The sequence below is a fragment of the Corvus moneduloides genome, chromosome 2 (assembly GCF_009650955.1).
Source record: "Corvus moneduloides isolate bCorMon1 chromosome 2, bCorMon1.pri, whole genome shotgun sequence".
NCBI classification, from domain to species: domain Eukaryota; kingdom Metazoa; phylum Chordata; class Aves; order Passeriformes; family Corvidae; genus Corvus; species Corvus moneduloides.
In genome coordinates this window covers 26,034,498-26,061,274 of record NC_045477.1, presented here as the reverse complement: position 1 = coordinate 26,061,274, position 26,777 = coordinate 26,034,498, and the positions used below count along the sequence as shown (strand labels likewise).

General features: G+C 38.7%; 1 protein-coding gene across 14 annotated transcripts in view; it reads right to left on the bottom strand.

Moving 5' to 3' along the window:
- Window positions 1-26,777, bottom strand: part of CFAP44 (cilia and flagella associated protein 44) — a 60,095-nt gene that overhangs the window by 20,163 nt on the left and 13,155 nt on the right. For 13 of the 14 annotated variants that reach the window (XM_032098548.1, XM_032098546.1, XM_032098549.1 and 10 more), the window contains 22 exons: window positions 26,284-26,331; window positions 25,423-25,522; window positions 24,069-24,163; window positions 22,216-22,422; window positions 21,172-21,282; window positions 19,364-19,516; window positions 17,385-17,603; window positions 16,324-16,466; window positions 15,159-15,453; window positions 13,176-13,231; window positions 12,593-12,755; window positions 12,137-12,267; window positions 10,988-11,202; window positions 10,430-10,595; window positions 8,958-9,132; window positions 7,393-7,878; window positions 5,775-5,978; window positions 5,177-5,372; window positions 4,074-4,184; window positions 2,456-2,586; window positions 1,194-1,310; window positions 384-585 (listed from right to left, as the gene is read on the bottom strand). In XM_032098548.1, the coding sequence (XP_031954439.1) occupies window positions 384-585; window positions 1,194-1,310; window positions 2,456-2,586; window positions 4,074-4,184; window positions 5,177-5,372; window positions 5,775-5,978; window positions 7,393-7,878; window positions 8,958-9,132; window positions 10,430-10,595; window positions 10,988-11,202; window positions 12,137-12,267; window positions 12,593-12,755; window positions 13,176-13,231; window positions 15,159-15,453; window positions 16,324-16,466; window positions 17,385-17,603; window positions 19,364-19,516; window positions 21,172-21,282; window positions 22,216-22,422; window positions 24,069-24,163; window positions 25,423-25,522; window positions 26,284-26,331 (3,724 nt within the window). The remainder of the gene's footprint in view (window positions 1-383; window positions 586-1,193; window positions 1,311-2,455; window positions 2,587-4,073; window positions 4,185-5,176; window positions 5,373-5,774; window positions 5,979-7,392; window positions 7,879-8,957; window positions 9,133-10,429; window positions 10,596-10,987; window positions 11,203-12,136; window positions 12,268-12,592; window positions 12,756-13,175; window positions 13,232-15,158; window positions 15,454-16,323; window positions 16,467-17,384; window positions 17,604-19,363; window positions 19,517-21,171; window positions 21,283-22,215; window positions 22,423-24,068; window positions 24,164-25,422; window positions 25,523-26,283; window positions 26,332-26,777) is intronic. The other variant, XM_032098550.1, reaches the window with a different exon arrangement.

The window sequence follows — 26,777 nt, the reverse complement described above, 5'->3', positions numbered from 1 at the left end:
GGCTTGTTTAATTCTTCAGATTACAAGAGGAGGAAATTGCCAGAAAAAGCTTATGTATCTTTGGGGAAACTACTTTTTTCCTAGGAGTTCTGGTTTACAACCAGAAATAGCAAACACATATCCAGACTTCCAGTGTCTCATCTTAGTCAGCTCTACTTATACTAAGTTCCCAAATTATTTCACACAGCCTGGTGACTCTGCAGTGCTGGAGAACTACAGCTACTCCATCAAAACAGTCCATTTGATCTGTTCTATTTTCTGCAGTAACCCTCTGTGACATCTGTGCAAGTATAGAGACCAGACATGGTGAGTTACCCGCACCCAGTGAGGGGGACAGAAGGAGCATTGGCAATGCTGTGTTGTCCAGAGTCTCTGTCACTCACGTTGAATCTCTGCCTCCATCTCCTTTTTGTCCTGGAGAAGCTGCTTATGCTGCTCCCGGGCCTTCTTATGGATCTCTCTTTGCATTATCTTTTCATTACGTAGGTCCACAATTCTCTTCTGCAGGTACTGCAAGGACTGGTTGGTAAATACCAAAGTCTGAGAGAAGTCACGGGGCATCTGCCCATCAACCAAGCACTGCACCTGCAAAAGCAGCCAGAAATAAGCAAGGCTGGCTTTATTTATTAAGGATGCTGGAGATGTCTGTATATCAAATGTGATATATACAAATGTGATAAATACAGAACCAGTGAGTGAGGTAATAGTAAGCATGGGCACAACTCTTTTTTTGGGCCAGGGAATTGTGTAAATGAATGCATTGTATCCAACGTGGCATTATTGAATTGGGCAGAACTCCCATTAGTTTCAATAGTTTTCGGTCTTTTTTCAGTTTTTTTTTTTTTTTTTTTTTTTTTTTGAGGGGGTGTTTTGGGGTTTTTTTCCCAGGAGAATATCAGTAAGTATGGACCTGAAGGAAAATACCATGCTGAACCTATAAAGCACTTGAAGACTATGCACATTTCAGCCATGGGCCAGCCTGCCTGTCCTTACCTTGTTTCTGTCAGCACAGGAGAAGGCAAAACAAAAAACGGAATTCTAGAGGAAATAGTAGCATCAAGTTCAATTAAAGGCACTTCCCTCCCAGGAGACCAGAGTGGATGGGGAACTAAAGGCCCCAAAGAACAGTAACACTATTGTTTAGATGTACACAGGCCATTCTGCACGCACAGATGCACAACATCTTGAATTACCTGATGGAGTCTCAAAGGCACAACTACATACAGCTCATTCAGTCTCTGCAGCTTTTCCCACTGAAAGGCCTCCAGTTCCCTGTTTGTTGTGTCCAGACTGGCTTCTACTTCTTTTTCCTGTAGAAAGACAAATTGTGGACAAACAAAATCCTGTAGTACTTAAAATACGTAAGGCAGCAAAGCTCTGTTAGAGTTCCTGATCCAAAGGGAAAGAAGTATATTAAAAATGTGCTTTTTTAAAATTACATGTGATAGGTGAGTTTCACAGGCAAACCCAAGGCTCATCGACATATATGCAAGCAAGATTCCAACCTGAATACCTCTGCACACATGTGCACTCCTAAATGTCTCCTTAGAGAAGACCAGTATGTATCAAGAGACAGCTGCTTTGTTTAGCATCTAAAGCACTTGTAGATCTACAGAGCCTGCAAGATAATTTTTATTGTGCTATGCCTGGAAATGCTTATTGATTCTGCATGAGAAAGAAACAATTCAGACTCAAATATCATGCCTCAGGGTGAATATGTGGCAGCTGGCACTTAGGAAAGCCTTTAAAAACTAAAAAAATGTTCTAAGTTAAGCACACTTGATGGAACATTTTTGAGACAATAAAAGTGCAAGACTTGCATAACGTTATTTTGGTAGCACTCTCTCTCTTCCAGATAACTCTTCAAATTAAGATATTTTTGAATTAATACAAATCAAATTTCTTAATGAATGCAGGCGTTCAAAGAAGCTAAACAGAAAATTTGTACCAAAAGACTTTATTCAGTGGTTACCTGTGACAAAGAGCAAAGGAAAATAACTAGAAGCAAAAGAAATAGATGGAAGAATAGAATTATAAAGTGTTTTTAATAAAAAGCGTTTATTTTAACCTGGATTTGTGTTAGGGTAAGCATTCTTCAATCTCTCTCTGTTCCTTTACACACATACAGAGGATAGGCCAGGCCACACCATGTATTTCATCTGAACCAGAGAATCCAGTTCCTGCTGCTGCACGAGGCTAGACAGCTGGGAAGGAACCGGACCTAAAGCCTCCATCCAGCCCCATGAAAGCTAAGGTTGGACCAACTTGATTTACCCTTTTCAGGAGAAGAGGTGACCCATGTTGAGTTGCCTCCTGCCTCTGTGCTACCATAGATACCTCTTCCTAAACAAAGGCCTCTCAAAGAGTTAGGATTTTGTTTTTAAATCTTAGACTAGCACTAATCACTAGCACTACATTTAACATGCTGATGCTTGCTGAGAAAACATTACAGTACCTTTCTGGCCAAGGTATTATATTCCTTTTTGAGATCAGCAGCAACTTTCTTTTCCTCTTCTAAAGCCTTCTCAATGCCTATCCGCTGCTGCTGCAGCTGGATGGTGTTCCGGAAGAGGTCCTCACTGCAGCCTGAGAGGGAAAGGGTCAAAGAATAGCTTACTTTCACTGTGACTGCACTGGAGTTACTGGGTAGAGCTGGTACCTTCTCCTATTGTGCACAATCCCAGCATTCCCCATAATAACATTGTGGGTTTGGTTTCCTAGAACTTCCTTAAACATGAACCCATGGACCACGTGCCTCCATGACCAGGTGAATGTCTTGGATGGATCTTCTTTTTCTTTACATTCAGTCAAGACCGTTTGTTTCCAGAAGTCAGATTAAATGCATCAAAGCCAGCATTAAAGCCAAATGCTCAAAAAGTTAGCTTTTGTAAGCAATGCAGTCCCAGTAATTAATACATGTTGCAGTAAAATCTTCAATTTTGTGAGCACATAGTTGTTTCTCCATAGCACCCTTCCCTACAAATTATGAATTTGCTGTTGGGATCATTTAAAGCTCTGTTTGTAAACAAAGCTGTATTTCATAGAACCTGTGTGATGGTAAGGAAGATCTGTGAATTTCTGTCTAATACTGTGATTTCAGTAACGCTAAACAAGGGCACAATTATGCCCAAATCAGCAGGCATAATAAGAAAAAAGAGGGTTCAATAAAGGCAAAGAAAATTACACATAAAGATTAAAATATGAAGAGGCTAATGCAACACGTAATTTCCCTATTAAATTAGCAATTTGGACTTTCTGAATAAGAAGTAAAAATCTTTATTTCTTCCCAACATTCCATTGAAAAATGAGATGAATGAGGAGTTAATAAAAAAATTCCATTTGTGGAAATGATATTAAAATCCAATTTTAAAAAAAGGGGAAGGTGAATTGTTGGTAAGCTCGAACTTAAAAATGAAGCAGTGCTGTTACATGGTCACTGACACACCACTCACAGATTTTTTTTAAAAAACATCCTAAATTAGTTAAACTTGTACAAAAGAAATGGAGGGAGAGAGGTTGCCTGCCTTTTTTGAATGCACAAATGAAGAGGATTTTGCAAAGTAAAGCTCCTAACTTTTCAGAGCAGCCTAGCAACAGGCAATTGCTGCATAAATCCACGAGGTGGTAACAAAGAGCTTCAATTAACACCATGAGGATCTCCCTCAGAACGTCCCTGAACAGGGAGGGATCCAGCCAGGCCAGGCAGCCGGTTTCCAGAGAGCAGCTAAAGCCTTACCACTGCTCCACTCCAGAGAGGAGCCTTTTCTCTCCAGAAAATGGCCGTGAAATGGTGAATGCTTCTTTACACAAAATAATTAATCCTTAGTGCTTAGCTAAGTTTTATTTTTCCAAACTTCTTTAATTAGGGTAGTCTACACTACCAGCAGTTTTATTATCTTGACCAAAGTTTCCTGGGGAAAAATGCTGCGCACAGGAGGGGTACACACATTCCAGCCCTTCATGGCTTTAACATGCAGCGAATAATTAAAAATTCTGTGTTTTCTTTTCAAACACATAATATTGCCCCTAAAGCTAAACAACTAGTTAACACAAGGAAATAACAGCTTAGGTACCTTCTGGGCAAACAGAGCCATCAAAGGCTACATCTTCAGATCCACAATTTTCTTCATCAGTCTTTAAGTCAGGCTTTTCACCATCCTCCTCTTTGTTCTCCTTTTCTTCATCTGAAAGAAACAGATAGGCTGCTTGCAAAACACTCCAGACCCACCAGCTATGCATTATGCCAATGTGCTGGTGAACACAAGCCCAGTAACCCATGAAAGATCATTCTGGTAGTATGTGAATCCAGGCACCTTGTGCCTATTGCATTGATCTGATGTGATGTTTTCACAGAAAGGAAAAAGAAAAAAGAGGAGGGAAAAAAAGAGGGAGAGAGATCACCTAGTAGTGGAAAAGGCACAGGTGCAGCCCATGTTTTTGGGACTTACTTCAACAATATTTCCTCTCTTTATATGTGTTAGGAATTCAAACAGTGTGGGTTTACCATTATACTACAGAGATTAATCTACCAAGCAGAGTATGGAAACATAACTCTGTCATAAAAGCATCACCATTGTCTGCACTTTTTGCTAATCATGTCCCACTTGAAACCGAAAGCCAAGTCAGAGAGAGCACAAGTATTTTAGCTCAGTAAGACTGCCTAGCTTTAACAGCTTAAAACTGAGTCACTAAGACAAATTAAATCCTTTCCATATTATGTTTAGTCCTGTGACTAATAGATGATTGCAGATTAGGTTTATGATCTCTCATTAGTCAATGGACAGATTAGAGCAGAATGTCACGAATGTGGCAGACTAATCACTTATCCATAGCTCCCATTGGTGCAGCATAGGAAGCACCTATTTAAGGCTGTGCCTCTTCCTCTTACCAATTATCAGTCCTCAGTATTGACTAACAGGACGTAAATTGCAGGAGCTCTTATCAGACCAACTGCAGTCATGTTAGAAACTGGATTACATCATTGTTATCATTCACGATGACTGCCACAGAACACGCTGTCAGTCTATAAACAAATCTGGATAGGGCTGATCTATGGGGTTTTGAACTGACTGGAGTGTTGTGTGTACTCAGGGCTCCAGCTAGACAGAGACATGTACTTGACCACATGGAAATATGTGCAACAAATCCATAAAGCAGAAAGAACAAAATCTCCAACCTGCTTCTCTTCCTAGTTCTTTTTTTCCCACAAACTCAACTTCCTTCTTCAAAATATCAGTCAGAAAATCAGCAAATTCGTTGTTTTCTCCAAGGGATGCTTCGAAGCTGGCATAAAGAGCTTTCTCACGTTCTTGAAGCATTACAATCTCACACTTTCTATCCTCCATTTGTGCAATGTAGCTCTTCAATTTTGACTAAGCAAACAAAAAACTACTTCAGTTAAAAGGTACAACCCATGTGTATGTAAATAAGATGCATCTGTGAAGACGTGGAAATGCAAAACTTGTCTTTCTCCCTTTAAACCCATGTTTCAATTAAGCATCACCTAGAAGTATGTTCTTAAAATATGTGATTAGTCACTTACGCCGTATCATGAAGGACCTATTAAAATACAAATGTTAAGATTATTTCAAAGATAAGTATTGGAAGTTAGAAGTGACCATCCTAGTAGGCTGATCATCACGAGTTTCCTGTTTTTCAAAATTTAGCATTAGTCACCGGATCAGTGCTCAAACAAAGTCAAGGGATGCCACCATTTACTTTATGGTTTGCTTTTGTTTCAAGCCATGCATTAATGGTACACGTGGTCTACTTACTTGTATGTCCTCTTGTTCATTGATGAGGGTACAGATTTGCTCCTCAAGAAGGTTCTCATGTACCTCAAGTTTCTTCAGGATAATCAGCTCATCACAGCATGTGATGCAGCGCAGATCAGCACTTTTCATCTGCATATCCATCTTCAGTTTCTTGTGCCGCAAAAGGCGAAGTTCAGCATCGAAGTTGATGACCAGTGTGTTGATCTGGAGCACAGGAGAGTTGAATCAAGAACAGGAAAAGTATTACCAGTGCAGTCAAACATGCAAAGCTAGAGAAAGGAGCAGAAGGGGAAAATTCTCTCTGCCAAATCAACAACTCAGACTTTCTATTTCCTAGACAGTACTTAAGCACTTAGAAAGACAAAGTTAATCCCAAATGTGTCTTTGTTCTCAGCACAATAATAAAAGAATCACCAGGGCTTCACAGGAATCTTTCACTACATCCCCTCCATCCTTGAAGTATTTTACTCTTCCTAGAATGTTTTAGAGTAGTCTGTAGTTTACAGTAGTTTATGTAACATTCCCAGATGCAGCAATAAATAAGTCTTCTGCCTTGACAGACTTCTTTTGAAATAGCTGCCAGCTCTTCCCTTAGACATTTACAGCTAAATCAGTACTAGCAGCTGCTAACATTAACTTATAGATGTGTGATGTTTACAGCAGAATTTGGGTATTCCCTAAAAACCTTCATACACATAGACACAAGGGTGTCTGTGTTGAGGCAGACCAAAGAATCAATGGCCAGCAGCAGAAAATAAAGAAAAGGTGCTAAGAAATGGAGCGAACAAGTGAACAATGGCACACCTCTGGTATACTGCTCTCTGTACCCTCCTAAACTGGCTTAGGAGCATCCTGAGCTTGAAGTGGTATGCTTCTGTTCAACAGCTTTGAGTGGATTTTTCTTCCAGACTTTATCAAATTATAGCTTCCCCCACATCCTAGCACTGAGTTTCCACAGCTTAGCTATTGTTGGATAGGAAAACTACTTTCATTTGCATGCTTCAAGCTTTCTATGTGACCGTTTCATTTAATATCTCTCCTTCTTTAAAGAGATTATTCCCACTCTCCTTTTCTAAGCTATTCAGAATTTTATCGCATCTCTACAACCATTTCAGTTGGTCTTTTTGCAGGCCAAAGATACTTTATCCCCTTAGATGTACCTTTGAAAGAATCTTTTCCATGACTAAGCATTTTGGTTACTCTCTTTTGTAGCTTTTCTAATCCTACAAAGTAGTTTTTGAGACCAAAAAGTTGACATTACAGTTGCTTAAGAGCTGAGATCATCATGAATCTACTAAGTTGTAGTGATGCTCCTTTTTTAACTCTGTAATTTTTCAAGTTTTTCAAGTTATGTCTAACATTTTACTTGTCTTTTTTTTTTTTTTTTTGGCCACTAAGATCATAGTTTCATGGAACAATCAATAAGAAATCTAAGATCTGTTTTTCAAGTGATAATAGAACACAGGTCATAGTTATGGATTTATACTGATTAACACTGCAAATTTGCAACAGTTAGCATTTTAGAGTAGCTGCAATCCTGAGACAGAAAGGGTTTTGGATTCATTTATGATCCAGTGGGATTTTTTTAATCTGACAAAAACAACTTTCAATTTCCTACCTTTTTAATCAAGGTCTCCTGCAAGTATAGATTTTTTATCTTCTCCCTCTTTAAAATTTCCAGTTCCATTTCTGTTGGCTCTGCTTTCTCCATGTCGAAAGCCTTCTGCTCCTCTGTGACCACCGCTGATGCACCTCCAGCCTGTGCCATGGGGTCACCCTCTTCCACTGGAGGACTTCGGAGAAACACGTGCCTAAATGCACGAGATGAGGGACACCCTTCCAGTGGTTCCTTGAGCTTTGCCTTGGCCTCCTGCTCCTCTTTGAACTTTAGGAGGACGTCACTGTTGTACTCAACTACTTTTTCAGGAACCTCATCTGGGTGCAACTGAGGGATCGGGGGAAGAGGGAGATGTTCTGATAAATCTAAGCTTGCCTGTATGGATTTCAATTCCTTCACTAAACCCTTGATTTCCTCAATAATAGAAACCTTGAGATCCCGCAAAGACACAATCTCTTTGTTCATATTCATTTTCATCTTACAGATCTGCAAAGAAAAAACAATTTTAGTAGGATTCTCCAACAGAGGAAGTAGTCTTCCCCAACACAAGAAGGCTAACATTAGGATTATTAATCATTCTGTGATACGGGGATATTGTATTAGTTGACTCTTTTTACATGAAGTAATGATTGAATGTGATCTATCATTAATATACTTGTCAGAAACTTCTCTGATCTTTATAAAAGAAAATAACACACCACCCACCTGAAACAACTGGAATTCCTCATCTGTATAAGCCCAGAATCTATGACAAGAACTATTCCCTTTCTTTGTCCTAATGAGTTGTGTTAATCACTGGATATCTGGTAGCATCAGCACTACAGCGAAGTGCTGAAGCTCAAGTGTGAGACTAAAATGATCCAACAAATCCCCTGAGACTGTAGCATTGCTTGTATAATGCTTAGACCTCACTGTCAAAGTTATCCAGTGTCACTCTTTTGCACTCCAGCCAAATACAATGAAAGACCATTCCTGTGAGAAGGATGAGGGGACAGAAGTCACAAGGAAAGCAACAAAGATACTGTACAACATTTGGACTTAGTATGTCTTCATGGTTAAAAGATATGTGGCAGCTGTAGGAGTCCTACCACAGCAAGGTGACTCCAAAAGATCTGGTTTCTCAGCAGAATTCCAACTCCAGAAGCAGTGATTGCCAAAGTGCAAATACAGAGAGGCCACACTAGAATACTTGTCCTTGCTCACATCCCTGTATTTGTAAAGTTATTTCACGGCAGGTGTTATTTAGCTCACTGTTTTAGTAGATTATAAGACTTTCTTATAATTCAAAAAGACAGGTGTTCCTGCTGAAGCACTAGTAAAGGTAAATTCTCTTTCTCATTTATAAAGTGCCACCCTGGATTGATTCTGGTTTGGGTTTGGTGAAGCACAAGACAGTTCACAAGAGAAGGGCTCATTTGTAACTAAAGCTTACTCAAAACAGCATTCTGTCCTTCAAGGCCTATTCCCACACTCACTTTGAATTCCTTTCAAAAAATTTCTTTAGTGATTAATACACTATCCTCGCTTCCCCCCAGAAATGGGGCAATATACACAGTTTTACATACCAACTCTTCCAGGGATACAAGCTGCATCATCTTCTCAGCGTTCATTCGCTCGTGTTCGGTGAGTGTGTAGTTAGTGGCAGTCTTCAGCCTGTAACATCCAAAATTTGCCCGTTCTTCTTTGATCTCCTCAGCATCTTCAGAATTCTCATAGTTATCTCTAGGTTTGCTCTTGTATCTGGTAGGTACAAAATAAAGCTGAACTTTCAGACAGAAGCATAAAAATGAACAGTTATTTCATACCCTCATGTTGCACATGACTTGTGCAACAAAATTTGGGAGGTGAAAGAGTGATACATCTCTTTCAGAAAAGAATGGCTACCTTGGAAAGAATATCCTTCCACATTTAAATGAAAATCCCAGATTCTTTTTTCCCCTAAGAACTCTTAAAACACAGCTCTGCCATGGAAAAGTTTAAATCTTCACACTTGGACTGAGTTCTGGATTAAGTGAGTACATGCCGCTATCAATTTCAGGGAGCTGCACATCAACAATCTACCAGCCTGCAGCTCACAACACCTACTCTACATTGTTGAACACTCAATAACCTCAAAAGCTTTGTATTCTGACTCTACATTGGTCCCATTCCTTGTCATTCGTCTCCTAAGGAAGAACTTCTGTACTGCCATGAGCACAGAATGGTTTGGGTTAGAAGGGACCTTAAAGATCATCTCGTTCCAATGCCCCTGCTATGGACAGGGGCACCTTCCACTAGACCAGGTCACTCAAAACCCCATCTAACCCGGCCTTGAAAAAGAGGTTATTCGAAGATATGACTTAGGTTAGATATTTGGAAAAGGTTCTCCACCCAGAGGGTGGTTGGGTACTGGAACAGGCTCCCCAGGGAAGTGGTCACAGCACCAAGCCTCACAGAGTTCAAGAAGCATTTGGACAACGCTCTCAGGCACATGGTGTGACTCTTGAGGCTGCTACGTGCAGGGACAGGAGTTGGACTTCGATGATCTTTGTGGCTCCCTTCCAGCTCAAGATATTCTATGATTCTGTGGAAGATGTCCTGTCCCCCTTTCTTGCCTCTCAAGATAAAGACCAGCATGGAGCATGAAGGCATATCACACTCACATAATGGCTGAGATGCTAACACTGCTGACCTCACCCAGCTGTTACAGTGTCTGCTCCACATGGTGCTTGCAGGATTCACTAAAAGTTGACTGTAACGGCATAGGTGTCTCTCAGTCATGATCAATTTAGACACATTTTACTCCCTATCTGAAAATGTAGCTACCTAGCTAAATTAACATTTGATAATATTTTAGATGAACCATAGAAACTAAATATATTCTAACGCTCTCTCAAGACTTAGTGATACGTGAAAATTCATCTGTTTTAATTACAGCCCTTAGGATTATAAAAACCTAAGCAGAGAGATTATAATGCCATAGGACAGCTAAATAGTATTACTTGACCTCAGACAAGAAGCAGAACTAAAAGGGAACAGAATCCAGTTCAAGACTCACAATTCATGCCACTCTGCCCTCCTCTTCATGATCTTGGCTTTCAGTGCATCATATTTCTCAACAATTCTTCTGATTTTCTCACGTTTGCTTTCTATATAACGCGTGGTTGGCTTTCGGTCCTCTGGTGTCTCCAGCTTTTCAGCCTCATTCTCAAAAACTACACTTTCTGAAACAAAAAATAACCATCTGAAGATGTAAATACCACGCAGCACAGTGCAGTCCCAGCTACTGGAAACTCCCCCGGACAGCTCCTGTAGAGCTGATGTAAATCAGGATAGTTCTGTTGTAGTGGATGTTCTGAAAATATTCAGGGTCTTTGACTTGACTTTTAGTCACATTCTACCCATGGGGCTGACAGACAATTGCTGGCATTGACCTAAACACGAAAAACATACTATGTATGAGTGTTACTTTGTATGTAGGTACAAAAAAAACATACCACAGCTATATTTCTTTACCTGTACTTACACATCTATTTCTTTATCTTGGACTCGGGAAAACAAACTGAGATGAAAGACAGAAACCCTATTACTGAAAGATTTAAATGGTTGTCATTACCTCTATGCACAGAACTTGTCTCCCTGGGGATTTCTTCTGCTCGTTCTGCCTGTTTAAGTGCTGTCCACTTCTCTTTAAGTACTGCCCACTTGCTGTCCCCGTGTTTCTTATCTGGGGCATATTTCTCGGACATTGTTAGAAGGCTGTAGGTGGAAATCTGATGATTGCTTTGGATAGCATGAACAATAAGAGTAAATTCCAGAGAGTCCCGAAACCTGGAATGCCAAATTAGACAAAACTGTCTGATGGCAGTGGGCACAACATACCATTTTGCCTGGACGAAAAGGGCACGAATAGTGTAGTTTACTCATTGCACATGCAACCATTATATGTAAATCCCCAAGTGAGTAAGTAATTGCATAGCATGATAACATCTGACACTATCTATTGGCTTTTATCCAATCTAGGAATGGAGATGCTCAAGAATAAACACATTAATATCTTCACCAATATTGAAACTTACACTAGGCTTTTCATGGGAATAACCCTCCTCTTCCATTAAGGACTGATTAAAAATATGCTCATTCAAGCCTTTTTCCCCAGTCCCATACTCTGTGTGCCTAAGGTGTTTTTGTTATTGTGTATTTCTTTTATTAATTCATCTTTTGCTCTTACCTGGATCTATGAAAACCAACGCAAAATGCACCTCATGCTTAAACTTGTGTTCTTGAGAAAGTTTTGTTTCATAACTTCAAATTGTATAGAGGACATCGTATTAGCAATGACACTAAAATATCTGACAGATATGCAAGATGTCTTAAAAACAGGCATTCATTTCACAGGTTTTTTTCAATGTTTCAGTAAGAGTTCTTGGTTCTTACTGAATGTACAGGCAAAACCCCAGGCAAACAGTCTCAACCAGCTTTCTTCATATAGAAGTGAATCAGAATTAAGTAATTTCCTTCATTTGACTAGCTGCATTTTTACCAAAGATTCAGTAGAAGTAATTACACATAAATATTAATATATACTCGCATGTATGTTCCAAGTAAAATAAGAAGTGAATCATAACAGAACAGATGAAATATTGATTATATGAGAAAGAGAAAAAAAAAAATCACATTCTTTTTCCTTGTGGGAGGTACAACTTCATAGACAATAAGCTCTATGGAAGGTCAGGGAGAGAAGTAGAAGAAAAGTGGTAATTACTGTGTTTGTAGTTTCTGCAGTCCAATCAATTGTTTCTCGTGCTCCCAAGCCAGCTCCTTTTGCACTAATTGGATTCTCTGTAGTTTCTGCCTATCCAGCTCCTCAAAGATCCTACGGTCCATCTCAAACTCCTGCAGGAAGATGCAAAACTCAACATCACATTATTTTGGCTACTAGGTCTTGATAATAAATATTTTTACCTAGGTGCCATAGTTCCATGCACATCAACACTAACCTTTATTTCAGAAGCTATCTCCACAGAGAACCACATTTTTCTCCTGTGCTTCTTAATTGGCACAAATCAACAGCTGTGATTCAGAAGTCCCAGCAATTTATATATTCCTAAAACTACCTTAATCCAAAATATTGGACATCTTTGGCCCCAACATGATATGTAGCAACATTTTAGAAGAAGGTCCCTCTAAGGTAAATGACCCTCATAAAAGCCAGGTGTACCTCTCTGTGCAACTGCATGTGCTTGGGCAACTCCTGATTCTTTTGAAGGAGAAAAGCAAAGTCATGTCTCAGCGCACTTAACTCCTCTCTCCTCTTATTTTTCTTTTCTTCAGCTTCCTCCATTTTCCGTTCAAACTCCTTTTTCTGCTTGTATTCCTCAATACTGAAAATGCATGAAAAGAAAATGGCATTATCTCAATGCAAGAGAGGAAAGATTACATGACCTTTCAGACTTCCCTGACAGTCTTAAATTCCCAGTGAACTCAACGGTTCTTAAGGTAACTTAGAAAGGAATCATCTTCCTGTATTTTTGTACATTCCTAACATCAAGGGGCTTTGACTTTTTGTTGTCTCTGTAGTCTGAAGTTAAGTGTCTCATAGTACAATATTTGAATTACTGCCAGAGAAAAGCAGATGAAATGGACAGAAAGGCTGAAAAAACTGTGTGTTTAACAAAGAGATGACCTAAATTCAGGGTGATCAACTTCTTCCTCCTCTTTGTAAGCAAAAAGAAATACATGGACTGAGGAAAGAGCTACCAACAGTTGAAAGTCCCTTTCATCATTATCTAAGTATCTCTTACGTGTAGGCATCAGGATCCTTAATATCTTCAGTAGCCTTCTCCTTCTCAAGACCACTCTGGAATAAAAACATTGTCTTGTCTTTAAACAAGCAGTTATAGTTTCAACAGACAATAAGACTTCTAGAAACAGTAAGAGAGAACTCCCACCACCTCTTACAAAATCAAAAGAAATCTTCATTTTCAATATTACTATCTGGGCCTTAAATATCAGGTTGCAGTGTTTCAAGCAGAAAAAGGAATGAAGCTGGTTTATATGTAAAAGAACTAATGAAACATAGTTCTTAGGGACAGAGAATAAAAATCCTGTAACCTCTCCATTGGCATAAATCATTGCTTGTCCTAACTTCACTCTGTCCCACAACATCTTTGGTTCTCTACCCCCCTAGACCCAATTCTCTTGTCTCCCCTCACTGCCACATTGACAAGAATCAGTGTGTCCTGGATTAATTCCAAGTTACATGTGTAATTAATCTGGTTGGCTTCTGCTGACTGCATAATGGATTCACAATTATCAGCTGTGAAGAATGACAGATGGATGGACATTGCAGTAGCACAAGCCTCATTTCCCTAGGCAATCATGCTCTGAAAAAAGAGGGGGGACCATCACCCAACAATTTAGTTGTACTTAATTGAACTTTAATTTAACTCAATTAGTTTCAGATGATTTGTATTTGATTCTCTAAGAATCTCATTAAGTTTAATGAAGACAGAATTTTTAAAATCTTCCACATGACTTAAAACTAGAATAGATAGCAATGAAGATATACTTTGAAAAGGGAAAAACTCTATTAGGATGGTCATTAAGCAATGTTGTTCGCTCAAACAATAGAACTGACCATAAAGGTCTTTATACAGAGCTACTTAACTATTCAAAACTATAAATCTGTATATATATTTTATAATTGTACATTAATCACTTCTTGTAATGCTGGAGCTAGCAAGGCTCTGATATCAAAGGTTCTAATCATTCACTTATAGAAAATAACTCTGACTCTATTCTCAATGCTATATATTCTTGTCATGCTGGTAAAGAATTCCAACTAGCTGAATGACCAAAATCACAATTTCCTCTGTCCCTGTTATCAAGCATCCTTCAAAATGTAGTTACCAAGCAGTATTAAAATATATTTAAAAGTTTAATTTGTTTTATGTTGACACTTTCAAGATTTTTAAACTCTACTGAATGTATGTCTACTGTAATATTTATTGTGCACAATGGCACTTCTTTACTCAATAGCTCTCGCTGCTTCTTTCAAGTGATATTTATTTAATTCAGACACCCTTAAGACTTTTTAAAAATTTAATAAAGTCGGAACATTTTCAGTGGAGGAGTTGACATCCCTCCTCTTGTGCATTGTCAGTAGAACTGTTTCTGAGTTCCAGTGTCATCTGTTCAAGCATGCTAGAGGTGAGCAGCTCTACAGTGAGTACAGGACACCAGTAAATTCATTACTACTAATGCTGTCCAAGAGTGAAAGAGCAACAGGATCAGCATCCTGTTGTGCTATTTTGCAAAGGTAAAAAATCCATTGTGAATTTTAGATGAATGGTACTATATGTATGGAGAAACTACACATTTGATATTCTCCAACAGTATTTCTAGAATCCCCATCCAGAGCAGAATCAAACTTTACTGGAATTAAACCCAAGGAAGGCATGAAGTATGATAAATCCTTGCAATTCTTTCATTCTAGGAATATGCATGACTATACCTTTGAGTGGGAAAACACTGGTAGAATATTACATCTGAACAATACATACTGTGTTTATTTGGAGAAAACCACAAAACACCAAGACCAAACAGTGCACTCACAGAGCCCATTTATTAGGGAATGTTTTGCAGGAGTTGATCTTCTAAATTGTTTCGGAAACTTCAGCTTTTGCTATGAAAAATCTTTTAAAAAAATAATTGAACTGTGTTTGTCCACCTGGGTAGTTTCATACCAAATAGGCCTAATTCAGTGAGAGAGGGTACCAGCTTACCCTAGGAGGGGGGATTATGACTTTTAGCTCTTTGGGAAGCTCTTCAGGAAGTGCTTGCGGAAGCTCTTCCTCTGAACAGATGTCGAATGTAAAAATGTTTCCATCTCCACCACAGGTAACCAGACACCGATCATCACGACTACAGCAGATGCCCCGGATCTGCCCATAATCATTGTCATGTACGTTCAGGTACCAGTAGTCCTTCAGGGCATCCACGGACAGGTCTTTGTCATTGAGAGGATAAGCACGCAGTGAGCCATCCTGCATCCCACAGAACAGCAAGCGGCTGCTGGTACTGTTAAATAAAGAACAAGAAACAGTAACAGCAGCAACTTCTAACAAGCAAGCTCAAAATATGAAGAGAGCTTATCTAGCTTAATAGCAGTCACTTTCCCAAGTTTGGAACCTGGGAGCAAAATATTTGGACCATTTCAAGTATGTGTGATTTTACTACAAAATGTTTTTCAGCTAACTGGCTGCTCAGGAACATTCCAGCACTTGTGAGGTACCATAGAACTATCTCAGCTCTGAGTTGAGCAGTGTGGCAGACACCAAATTAAAAGCTAGAAAAGCAGTTTTTTCTCCCTGCTCCCCATTTAGTACAGATGGTGGTGAATGCAGCAGTAGATTAAAGCCTGAATTAAACCTGTCTCCTTTTGATGCAGAACATGCCTACTCTTACAGGGAACCCAATACTGGGAGTCTGAAAAGAATCCACCTTTTTCATTCATACATATCACAGAACATCCCAAGAAGCCTATATTCTTAGCACAAGAAGGATGGACTGACCTCTCCAAGTTGGTCTAATTCTCTTTGGTAACTATGATAAAGAACTGCTCTTCTGCTGATCACTATATGCAGGGACTTCTAAGGGTTCTCCTAGAGTTCTACAATGTAGGGTGGTTGAGTCCTAATCAGTACTTACTTAGAAATCAGACTTTTTCATCTTTGAAGGTCTTTTTAATTTATTCTGTCAGACACATAGCCCAGCTATGTCCATTAGGAATTTTAAGTGAAACTCAGTTCCAGGAAATCCAGAGAGAGTTCCTGTATACTAGAGTTGAGCCACAATTGAAAAGAGACAAAGGAGCATACACTCCTCCCTTCCAAGTTCAGTTTTATCAAGCTTTATCCCAGAGCTATTTGTTACATTACAGTGTTTTACCAGAAGGAGATTTGGTGAATGGGATTGTCATCGGTGTCCTCCATAGGAATCACTTCAAAGGGTTCATCTTTCCTCTTCTCAGGGTCTTCTTCATCATCATGTGAGAATTCGCAATGATAGAGAAACCCTGAGTCGTACCCACCCTGAAGAAGAGAAGGACCATAAAGAAATGGTGATAAAAGAAAACTGAAGCAGCTGACCAGGTAAATATAAATTTCAGAATAATTCTTCCTTTCTTAAGGATCTAAGATAGGTTAGAAAATGTTACTTCCAAACACCTAGAGATCCTATTTATCCACAGACAGAAGTCTGCCACGATCACTGGCATTACAAGCCATTCTACCACTGATGCCATGATGATTTTTGCCTTTTCTTTTATACTCCTGTTATACCTTTTTACAACTTCTGTATTCTTAGTGCTTTTTGCCTACATTCTTGGACTTGTTTGTTCAGCTAAGAGACAAAATATTTTAGAAGCTCCGCAGTTAGGGATCAGTGTGCCCCAGACCCCAAGGTCCTCTCCAGAACACATTCTGTAAACTAAGATAGAACCATCCAGGGGAAGGTTCCTTGGGGAGGGGGGCTCACTCAAGCCTCTCATTGGGGAATTTTTGATAGATATGCTAATTAGAAAGACCTATAATGTTACACCAGATCTTTTGAGGGGTGCACTGTGGCGTGCATTTCAGTGCATTCGACCTGGACGTGTGTACCCAAGGATCCTTAAAATAAATACCAAGGTAAAATCCCTTTTTCCTTTCTAACCATGTTTGACTCTTGATTTTAAGACCAGGAAAAGGCATCACTACTTTGTTAAAATTCTACCTTCTGCTTGTGAGGGAACAGCTCAGTCTTTGTGCCCATTCAGGCACCACCAAGAGGGGTACCTACCAGAAACATACCAAACAATCTGAATTGGAGTGACACTACTGGTTTACTTCACAAAAACCACTGAAATTGTCAAGGTTGAAAGGAATTCAATGTCCTAGGGATGGCAGGTTTCAAAGGGAAAGGATGTGACATCATGCAATCCCATCAGCATGAAGTAAAAACTGATTTACCAAGGAAAGCCAAAATTTTCCTGGTGCTGAATAAAAGCCACAGAGGATGGGACTGGGCTCCTCTGGTATGTAGAGAGGTGGCAATGGTTCTTCTTCAGGTTCTTCCTCTTTAGTTTCTTCTATCTCAAGTCCCATCTCCTTTTGTTGCTTTATCCATTCAAGCCTTGCTTTCTCTTTCTCCTGCTTTTCTTTCTCTCTCCGTGCAATCTCCTCCGCCAGCTATTACAACAAGCAGAGAAACACTGAGACATGAAACCAACGCACTCCCCACATCACTGACTGAAGGAGTGTCATAAATGAAATCCAAGGTGGTCCTGGCATTATACATACAGAATATCTACAGAAATCTCTTTCCTGTCAACTAGGCAGAGATCAACCAGACTTCAAGGGGCTCTCCAGTGAAATGCCCCCATTTCCCTCCTCTGAAGTATTTGCTCTTGGTCCTTTGAAACAGAAATAATTCTGAATGACAAGCAGACTTCAACATTTCCTCAGAGAGATTATTCCAAATCTTTACCATTATGCTTACTCCTACATAAATCCTAAGTCCTGTCCCCTGCCTGCCCTGGAGAAAGAAAAGCACTGGCAAGCTGAACTCAAACAAGTTCTAGTGCATCATTGGTATAGAGCAAAAGAGAGAAGCTGTAATGGACTTTATGTTTTCTGAACAATGAAGGAAAGATTCATCAAACCTTTAAAACTCCCTTCCATTCAAGCCTACTGTAGCATAAAAAAGTATCAAACATTCTCTAAAATATCTAAGAAGATATTAGATTGCTGAATCAGCAAATCTTTAAATATGATCAGTGGATCTTTGTCTGATTTATCTTTTAAAAATCTCCTGTTCTAGGGACTCTACAGACTATAAAAAACAATTTTAGTGCTTCACCACCCTAACTGTGAGAAATCTTTCCTTGCATTAAAACTTCCTTGTTGTAACTTATTAATTATTGATCTACTTCCAGAGGAAAAAGAGAGCAATTAATATCCTTTCTCTCTGTAGAAACATTTTTTATTTTTAGCATTTAGAGTGTTTCTCAACATTATTTGACTAAAAAAAACCAAAACAAAACAAGACCAACCAACAAACAAAAAAGAAAACCAACAAAACTCTACACACAATCTTTTAATCGCTCCTTCAATATGCATGCTTTGTGATCATTCTTATGGGTATTGCTGTGAAAAAACACGTAAAGATCTTTCTCCTGAGTACTGACTTCCTCCAAGTTATAACATGAAATGAAGCTTTGCCTGACATTGAGTAATACAGGAGCAGTTAACAGAGAAGGCACAGAAATCACAAGTTAACAACAGAGCCAGAGAGGCTGTTCGTGGTGGATTGAATATGGAACTGAGAGCCTGCTCACTGGAGTTCCCCTCCTGAGCTTAACATCAGCTTGCATTTCAGTTTCACAAAGTTAACTATAGCTGTGAATTGGCACAACTCTTTTCCTTTGGCCCCACATATTCTTTTTAAATACTGAGTTGTTCAGAAATGAAACGCACACCTTTAAACTTAAAACATTTTTTAAAAAACAGAAATACTGCTAAATAAAGAGAGATGTTTCATGTTTTGCTCAAGGTGACTACATGGGGGTTTTGTAACTGTTCAAAGGAATTTCCTATAGGGCCAACATCAACCATAAGAAATATTCTTTTTGTGAAAATTACAAAAATTAAAATATTTTGAGAACTAGTGCACTACCTTTCCCTTTCTCTAATGCTGTCTTCTAATTATAATCAAAATTTACATCATGCTTTCAGTGCCATGTAGGTTTTATTTGAATAAAACAAAACCAACTTGTAATTTCAAGCTACAAATGGCATTGTAATTTCAAGCCACAAACTACCTGGCATTCCGTTTCAAGGAGCTTAGCAAAAACCCTGTGATGAAATATAGGGACTAAAAACTCTTTTGGGTAGTTTTGTCACCTGGCACAATGAAGAAGATTAAATTCTGCCACAGAAGGGTTTTTTACCTTGATTCGGGATTTAATGCTATAAAAATGGAAGTACTGTGTTGGCAGGTTTTTTATGTGATAGGTGGTCACTGTATCCTGCTTCCCAGGGAGAGGGGCAGGAACCTGGACAGCAAAGCCATTCTCACAAAGGATGAGCAATGTGCTCTTGTCCTGTATAAAAACACAAATACAAATATAGGGCAGATGTATAAATGGAATTGAGACAAATGGGAGGAAAAGTTAGTCAGCAGATGCACAGGCACATAGCCAAACTCCAGCCACACTTACCTGTGCTCTTATTTCAATGGACACTTTTAAATGGACATCAGAAATCAGTGAGCTTCTTTTATGCTAGGCAAAGCTAAGGAATTGAAATCCTTGCTGTGTCCAAACCAGCTATAATTCTGACACTCCTGAGCTTGAAAGCAGCATGATGATGTTTTGGAAATTTGGTTAAATTAAAAGACGGATTTGACCCAAGAGTTAGGAGGTTTGGGGTTGATAATTTCATACATTCTCATACTAATAAATCTTTTATATCATCAAGACTTGGCTCAGAGTCTTGCCAAATGCTACTTACCTCTCAGCTTGTTTTTTGCTGGTACCTGACAAGCCCCTTAAAATGCAAAGTTAGGAAGAATAGATGAGGTGAGGGTAATAATTATTCAGTGTTTTGAGATTTTAAAAGACAAGTCCGTATTTAGTTTCAGTTTACATAAGCTATCTGGAGAAAAGAAAGAGGGTTATTTTATCTGACCATCACTAAAAATGTGCAAAGAGGGCATATTAGAGTTGCTATGGAAACCCTAACTAAGAATGATACGGTTCCTGTGTCTATAGGATCTCAGTTTAAAAATGCGTTCATTAAATGTAACGTATTTAATCACCAAAGTGCTTCTTTAAAACAAGAAAAAAAGACGTAGTGTGACACTCAGATGCTGGCACTGTGTTAAGCAAGTGTTTCCATCAGGCAGTGGAGGCCAGATACTGGTAGACAAAATTACTCAGGCAGAATCTAACACATCCAAGACACAATGAGTGCTTTTTTAGTAAGAGGGAGTACCTTGTCTTCAAGGAAAGGACTCCAAAAGCAACTGTCAGATCAAGATCTGTTGTTTCTGCAGTAAGATAGAACACATACCAGCAAGACTTCTTTTGCTAGCACGGTTTTTAGCAGTTCCAATTAACAAGTAAAAATACCAACACTTTGCCACTATGCACGTGTAAAATGTATCTTGTCAGCATCTAAATATAATGAATAGCCTCTCCTCTAAATAAGGATACTGGACCAAACAAAATGTCAGATGTTACCCTAACCCTAGAACACTTTTAAATATTAGCAAGAATCTATTTCGATATGTCCTGACACATTTCAAACACAGAATGTGAATTTCAAGAAGCACCCAAAATCTTGCTTAATGTGGTCAAAATGCTTTGCAAAAGCCTGTCTTAATATGGGCAAGAGTCCCAGGCAATAATGCCCAAATAACTTCTTTGTCAAAGAGAATAAGACCTTCCAAAAGCTAAGGAATAAGATTGTTTCTTCAGGTCAAGGGCTCAAAAAGCAAACCAAAATCTTGTGGTTTTCATTATCCAAAACCCAAAATATGTCCATAGTGACTGAGCCAGAGATACAGCTACACAGAACCTGTTAGAAGCTGTCATGCTGAAGCAGCATGAAGAACAAAGTAGCAAAACATTGTTTGTATTGTCTATAGAGAAAAGGGCTAGAGTTATGGATCTTCATCTATTTTCATTGGAAGTTCTTTTCAAAATGATATTTTAACACTGCATGGAAGGAAAGAAAACAAATGTGCATTACTCACATGAGAAGGTGGAGACCACTGTAATGCCTGTACAGGCCCAGGGACACAGATGAATCCAATTGGCTTGTATTCATCCTCAATAGCAAAAAAGAAAACTGTTTTGTCTTTACTCTGAGGAAAAACAAACAAACAAACAAAGATGATGACTGAATCAAAGCTGACCAAAAAATTCAAAAGACTCTAAGCACTTTATGACATAAGCACATACTTCCAATTTTTTTTTTTTTTTTTTGTGGTTAAACAGGGGAACTTAGGACTGGATTTCCATGATGATTACTGGGAGGAAATAAAAATCCTACCCATGTTGCTCCAAGAAACATGTTGCACCCAATAACTGTTAATTGCTCTCATGGGCCTCCTCTGGCATCCCCAACCACATGCTTTCTGCCCATTGGCCCAGGATCTCCTTTAAATCTCAGGCTCAGGCCTGATTTTTCAGATAAGACAGCACAAGCTGATTCCCCCAGATAACAAGAAAATCCAGAACTGGTACACAACATGATTCATTGTAGCTTAAATCCTACATTAAGTGAAATGCATGGCAGTTCAGCTCAAGGAACATGTAACTGCAAATGCACTGATCAGGGCTAAGGACTAGCTTTTAAAAAGAGACACCACATTTACTGGAAATCATCTCAAAGACTACCAGGCATAATGACAAACTGACTGACTGACCCTGTGGTAAGGCTGAGTAGCAGCTGGATTGCTGCCAATGTGGTGTATCAACAGACTTGCTTTTACTAATTCCAAGATCCTACTAAACTAATTCCAAAATGAACTAAATCCACCTTCAAAGGGGATTACAGAATTCACACTAAACAGTCCAGTAATTCACAAAATGAATTGTGTGAATTGCATGGTTGCTTTCCTACAGAAAAACAGATGTGTGTGCAAACAGACCCTTCTCCCAGCACAGAGAACTACAACAAGCAATCAACAGCAGCAACAGAAGTAAAACTGTGTTGTCAGTAAACAAACTTTATCTCTTTAAATAGGCTTTACATTTGTGGCTTAATAAAAATAACCAAACTAAATGATACATACCCCTGTGGCAAACACACGTCCCTTTCGTTCATATGCCAAGGCTGTAACTGCAGCAGCATGAGGTTTAAAGACTTGTTTCAGATTTATCTCTGCACTCTGACTGGCCTGTCTGGCATGACCAGGCAGCAGTCTGGGATCATAAACCTCAATTATGCGGACAACACCATCTTCAAACCCCACAGCAATCAGACCTCCTTCAGGATTTACCTTTAAGTGAAATGAAGAAAAACAATCACAGTGTACATCTGAGAGCTTAGAAGAATAATCCATATGGCACCTGCTCTGGTGTTTACCTGCAACTCACCTTATGTGGAAGCGTTGCTCAAGCACAAAGAATATTTCATACACGGGAAATGTTGTTTATTCTCTCTAATACCATGAAGGAAGAGAGAGAACTGGGGCCTATTTTTTGGGTTGGATTGTGCTTTGTTTTTTTTAGTGATAACATGCCATTGAGACTGAAAATGCTAATGAGGATGTGCTTGTAACGTCTGAGGAAGAGAATTCATACTGACATTAAGATATATCAGTAGCTTCTTAAGGAGAAGAGTTGGAACTCAAAAAAGGAGTTATATTACCCTGAATATAATATGGGGTACCAAATGTAAGTATGATTTTTGAAGAGGTCAGGGCACAGGCTTGGGTCTGGCTGACTCCGTGTAAAGCACAGGAGTCAACAGGGACAGCTACTTGAGATGGAAAGTAGGAGTCTTTACCATAAGTCCTGTAGGTAAGCCAATTGCTAACAATTAAGAGAGGCTTGAACTGTGATAAAGGTTAGCAGAAACAGGTCTGTGTTTTAGCTGGATATAGCTGAACTTGTGGATTTAGCTGATATTTGCCCTACATGATAGTGTCTTGATGTCAATTACAAGCTGACTTCAGTGTTCACTTATCTAACAAGTATACTGTTAGGCTTGCCTATGAGGAGATTATGGCATACAGATGCTTTAAAGTATGTTGGATTAATTTTTCTCAGACTAGTAGCACAGATTTTCAATTACATTTGCACACTTTGAATTGTGTCTGAGTATCTAATGTGATTTCAAATGCAGCTAGATAGACTAAGTACCCTTTGTTTTTCAAATTGGGTTTAGTAACAATTTTCATAAAACTGAACTGAGTCAGTTTTGTGATGCTGCACAATTTATTGTGGCAGACAGCTTACCTCATGAATTCACAGGTCACCACTTAACAACATCTCTGAAAGCCTGCATGGCCAGAATTATATTTTTATAAAATATTTCTTTTTATAAAATGAAGGCATTGTCCCAGTGGAACCCTCACCTTGAACATTCAAGTAATTATTTTACTCCTAAATTTGCTTATAATTAACCCATCGGGCTTGCTGTGTTTTCTCAAGAACATAACTAGACACTATTTTAATTAAAATTAGCAAATATGTCTAAAAGTGATAGACTCCACACTCCACAAATGATCAGTTCTGGCAACACTTTTTTATGATTTATCTCCAAATGTTTGTGATTTGTCTGGGCTGTCATTTCAAAATGTGTTAACTAACTCATGTTAATTGACAATTGCTCTGCGTGGGTTAAATAGAAGCTGTTAGTCTACAAACTCAGACTACTTCCCATACTGCACACTAAGATCTGATTTTAAAATCTTAGGAAGGCACAAAGTAGGATACCTGGTAATCCATAATAAAGTTAAACTGTACCCATACTGTATGCAACACACTACTCCACAAACTTATATATACATCCTGCTATGGTAAATTGCACTGGGGCCTAAAAAATGACCTCTAATGTCTTGTTTGGTGAGCAGCTTTCTGGATGCTGGCAGTCTCATAGGCTCCTCGATGAATTTTTGCTAACATGCTAGGAAAAACTCACAACAGCCGGTGTCCATGTCAGCGCTGTTCCTCCCTGTTTAAACTTGATTACACTCAGTTGGCTGTTGCTGCCAAAATCATAGATGCGCACTGACCCTGTGGGGAAATGAGACAGTAAGAATTTATTTCTTGCAATAGCACTTACAGGTTAGGATTTATGCAGAAATGTCTATTTATTTGAATTAAAATCTGGATAAAATGTATGTTTTCTCTTTTGAGTAATAAAATGCCTGCCTGGAAAGATGACTGATGGTTACAGAGTACCACAGCTAGCATGGTGCTCGTGAACAAAATATATGATTTCTTCACTCTTCAACTTATACAGAACCAAGAGTTGTCGAGGCTGAGGGCTGTAATAAGAAGTCCCATGCTTACAATCCACATGTAATTTTCAAGAGAGCACAGAACTGTGGCATACTGTAAGGAAAATCTTTACTGACAACATAGGAAAATATGATAGGCTACTACTTGGGACTGCCTAGGGATGAAAGCATTTAAAGGGAGGAAAATATAGGAGATTGTCCACAAAAGATCCAATTTCACCAGAGGGAAATTTAACAGATTTGTAGGCACACATAGAATTCCATTCCAACTGGCATACATCTGAAATGTCATTGCTCAACTGGTAGGAGTTTGTCTTCAGGCTAAAAGAATATGTGCATTGTATAACACAGACAAATTACATGATAGTACTGACAAGAACTGAGTTAAAAGACCTTGCAGTGTTTTCTGTGCAGGTAAATGACATTGTTAATGTTCTGGCCAGTAGTTCTTCTTTCAAAGCACAATAAAGCTAAGAGTGAGAGGCCTAAACAGCAATATTTATACAAGTTAAATGAATATGTCTGTAATTACATGTTATCTGTTGTTGAGAGCATAATAGCTATAGTATTTTCTAAGAAAAGCACAAACATTAATATTTGCAATGGCTTACACTATGCTGGAGGTGTACGTAATTCCTTACAAAACAAAAATCCCAACACTTATTAATCCCCAGCCCTGAATACAAGTGCTGCTACCCAAACCAGATGTCTCTTTTGTCTCAGAATGTCTTTTCAGCCATTCCTTCAGAACAGTGTACAAAGTTTCCCATCAAAAACTTCTGTGAAGTTTAATAATTAATTAATAATAAATAATTAATACTGATGAAGCAGTATTAATGCGTTGTTTCAAATATATATATTAATGATTTGCCTCAACTATTCAAGAACTGATCCCAGGAATAACAACTGTGTGTAAAGTGACTTTGCAAGAGCAAATGCACAAATGCAAAACACAGTAGCTGCAAACTGAGCATCATGGCCCTTCAAAACCAATAATGGCAGTGCATGAGAGGAAAGGAACACTGTACTTACGGTCAAGAGCCGTGGTGGCCATCAGGCATGTAAAGGGAGAGACACCAATGGCCTCAATCCTCCCCGAGTGGAAGGTACACATGCGCTCTGGGTCATGGGTCTGCGGCGCAAAACAGAAGAGAAATTCTGCTGCATGCTACTCTTGTGCTCTCCAGTTTGGGTTTATGCTGCCTGGGAAATCATTTCATCATCCAAGGAATTACAGGCTTTGCTACTCTTTCTTTACATTAGTTTGTATAGTATGTGTCTTTTATTCACTATAAAATTCTTGGATCATATTTTACTTTTCACATCAGAATTTTATTCCCTGCAAGGGATTGTTCCAGAGCAAAAATTAAATGCCCCCTTTTTTACCTCTGCCATCTACTTCTCCACCAAAAACATCTCCAGCAGCAACACTAGTTACTAGTAGGATAAAACATGACAAGTGGGTTTCATCTTCGCCTTGTTTTTTTCTAGTTCTTTCTGTCATTTAAAGACTACAGTAAGGATTGGTTCAAACACCTATCTATAGAGGATATATTGACACTCCTTGAACTCATTTCCTGCATCCATGTAACTTTCATTACCAGTTTATCAGAATCAAACTCCTTTAAAGTAACTTGAATTTGGCAGCTGAAATTCCAGGAATCAAAAATCAAATTCCTCTTTGTCACCCTGCACAATCATTATAATCAATTACATTTGAAAATTTTTATAAAACAAAATATCTGTTCCAATGCTAAAATTTTCTACTGAGCAACTTCATAAAACACAAATTCCATTGCAGGTGCAACCAGAATCCTGTTACAGAATGTAATAGGATATGGCTCCTATTGCAAATGAACTGAAGAAATCAGAAGAAAGAAAAAATAAAACTACCATATTTGAAAAAGTCAAATCCAGCTTCCATATTGCTCCACTTGTATCCTGAAGAAGAAAAAAACATTTATTGAGTATTTTCAGACTCAATTTGGAAATAAAACTGCACATGGTGACTTCTTAAAAACACCTTAATGATTATCATTGTGAAACAGAAATTACTAAATGCAATGATGTTGGTCTTATGAAACCCATCCATCAATTCACGGCAATAGAACTTGGACAATACCTTTTGTCATTCTCCTATCCTTATGCCAGTCTCACACGTTACTGTACACTAAAAACACAGCACAGCATAACACAGCATAATGCAGTTGGAAAGGACTTGCAAGGATCATCTTGTCCAACTCCCTGATCACTTCAGGCCTGACCAAAAGTTAACTCATATTATTAAGGGTCTCTATTAAATGCCTCTTAAACATTGACAGGCTTGGAACTTAAATCACCTCTCTAGGAAGCCTGTTCCAGTGTTTGAAATAATAATAATTAATAAT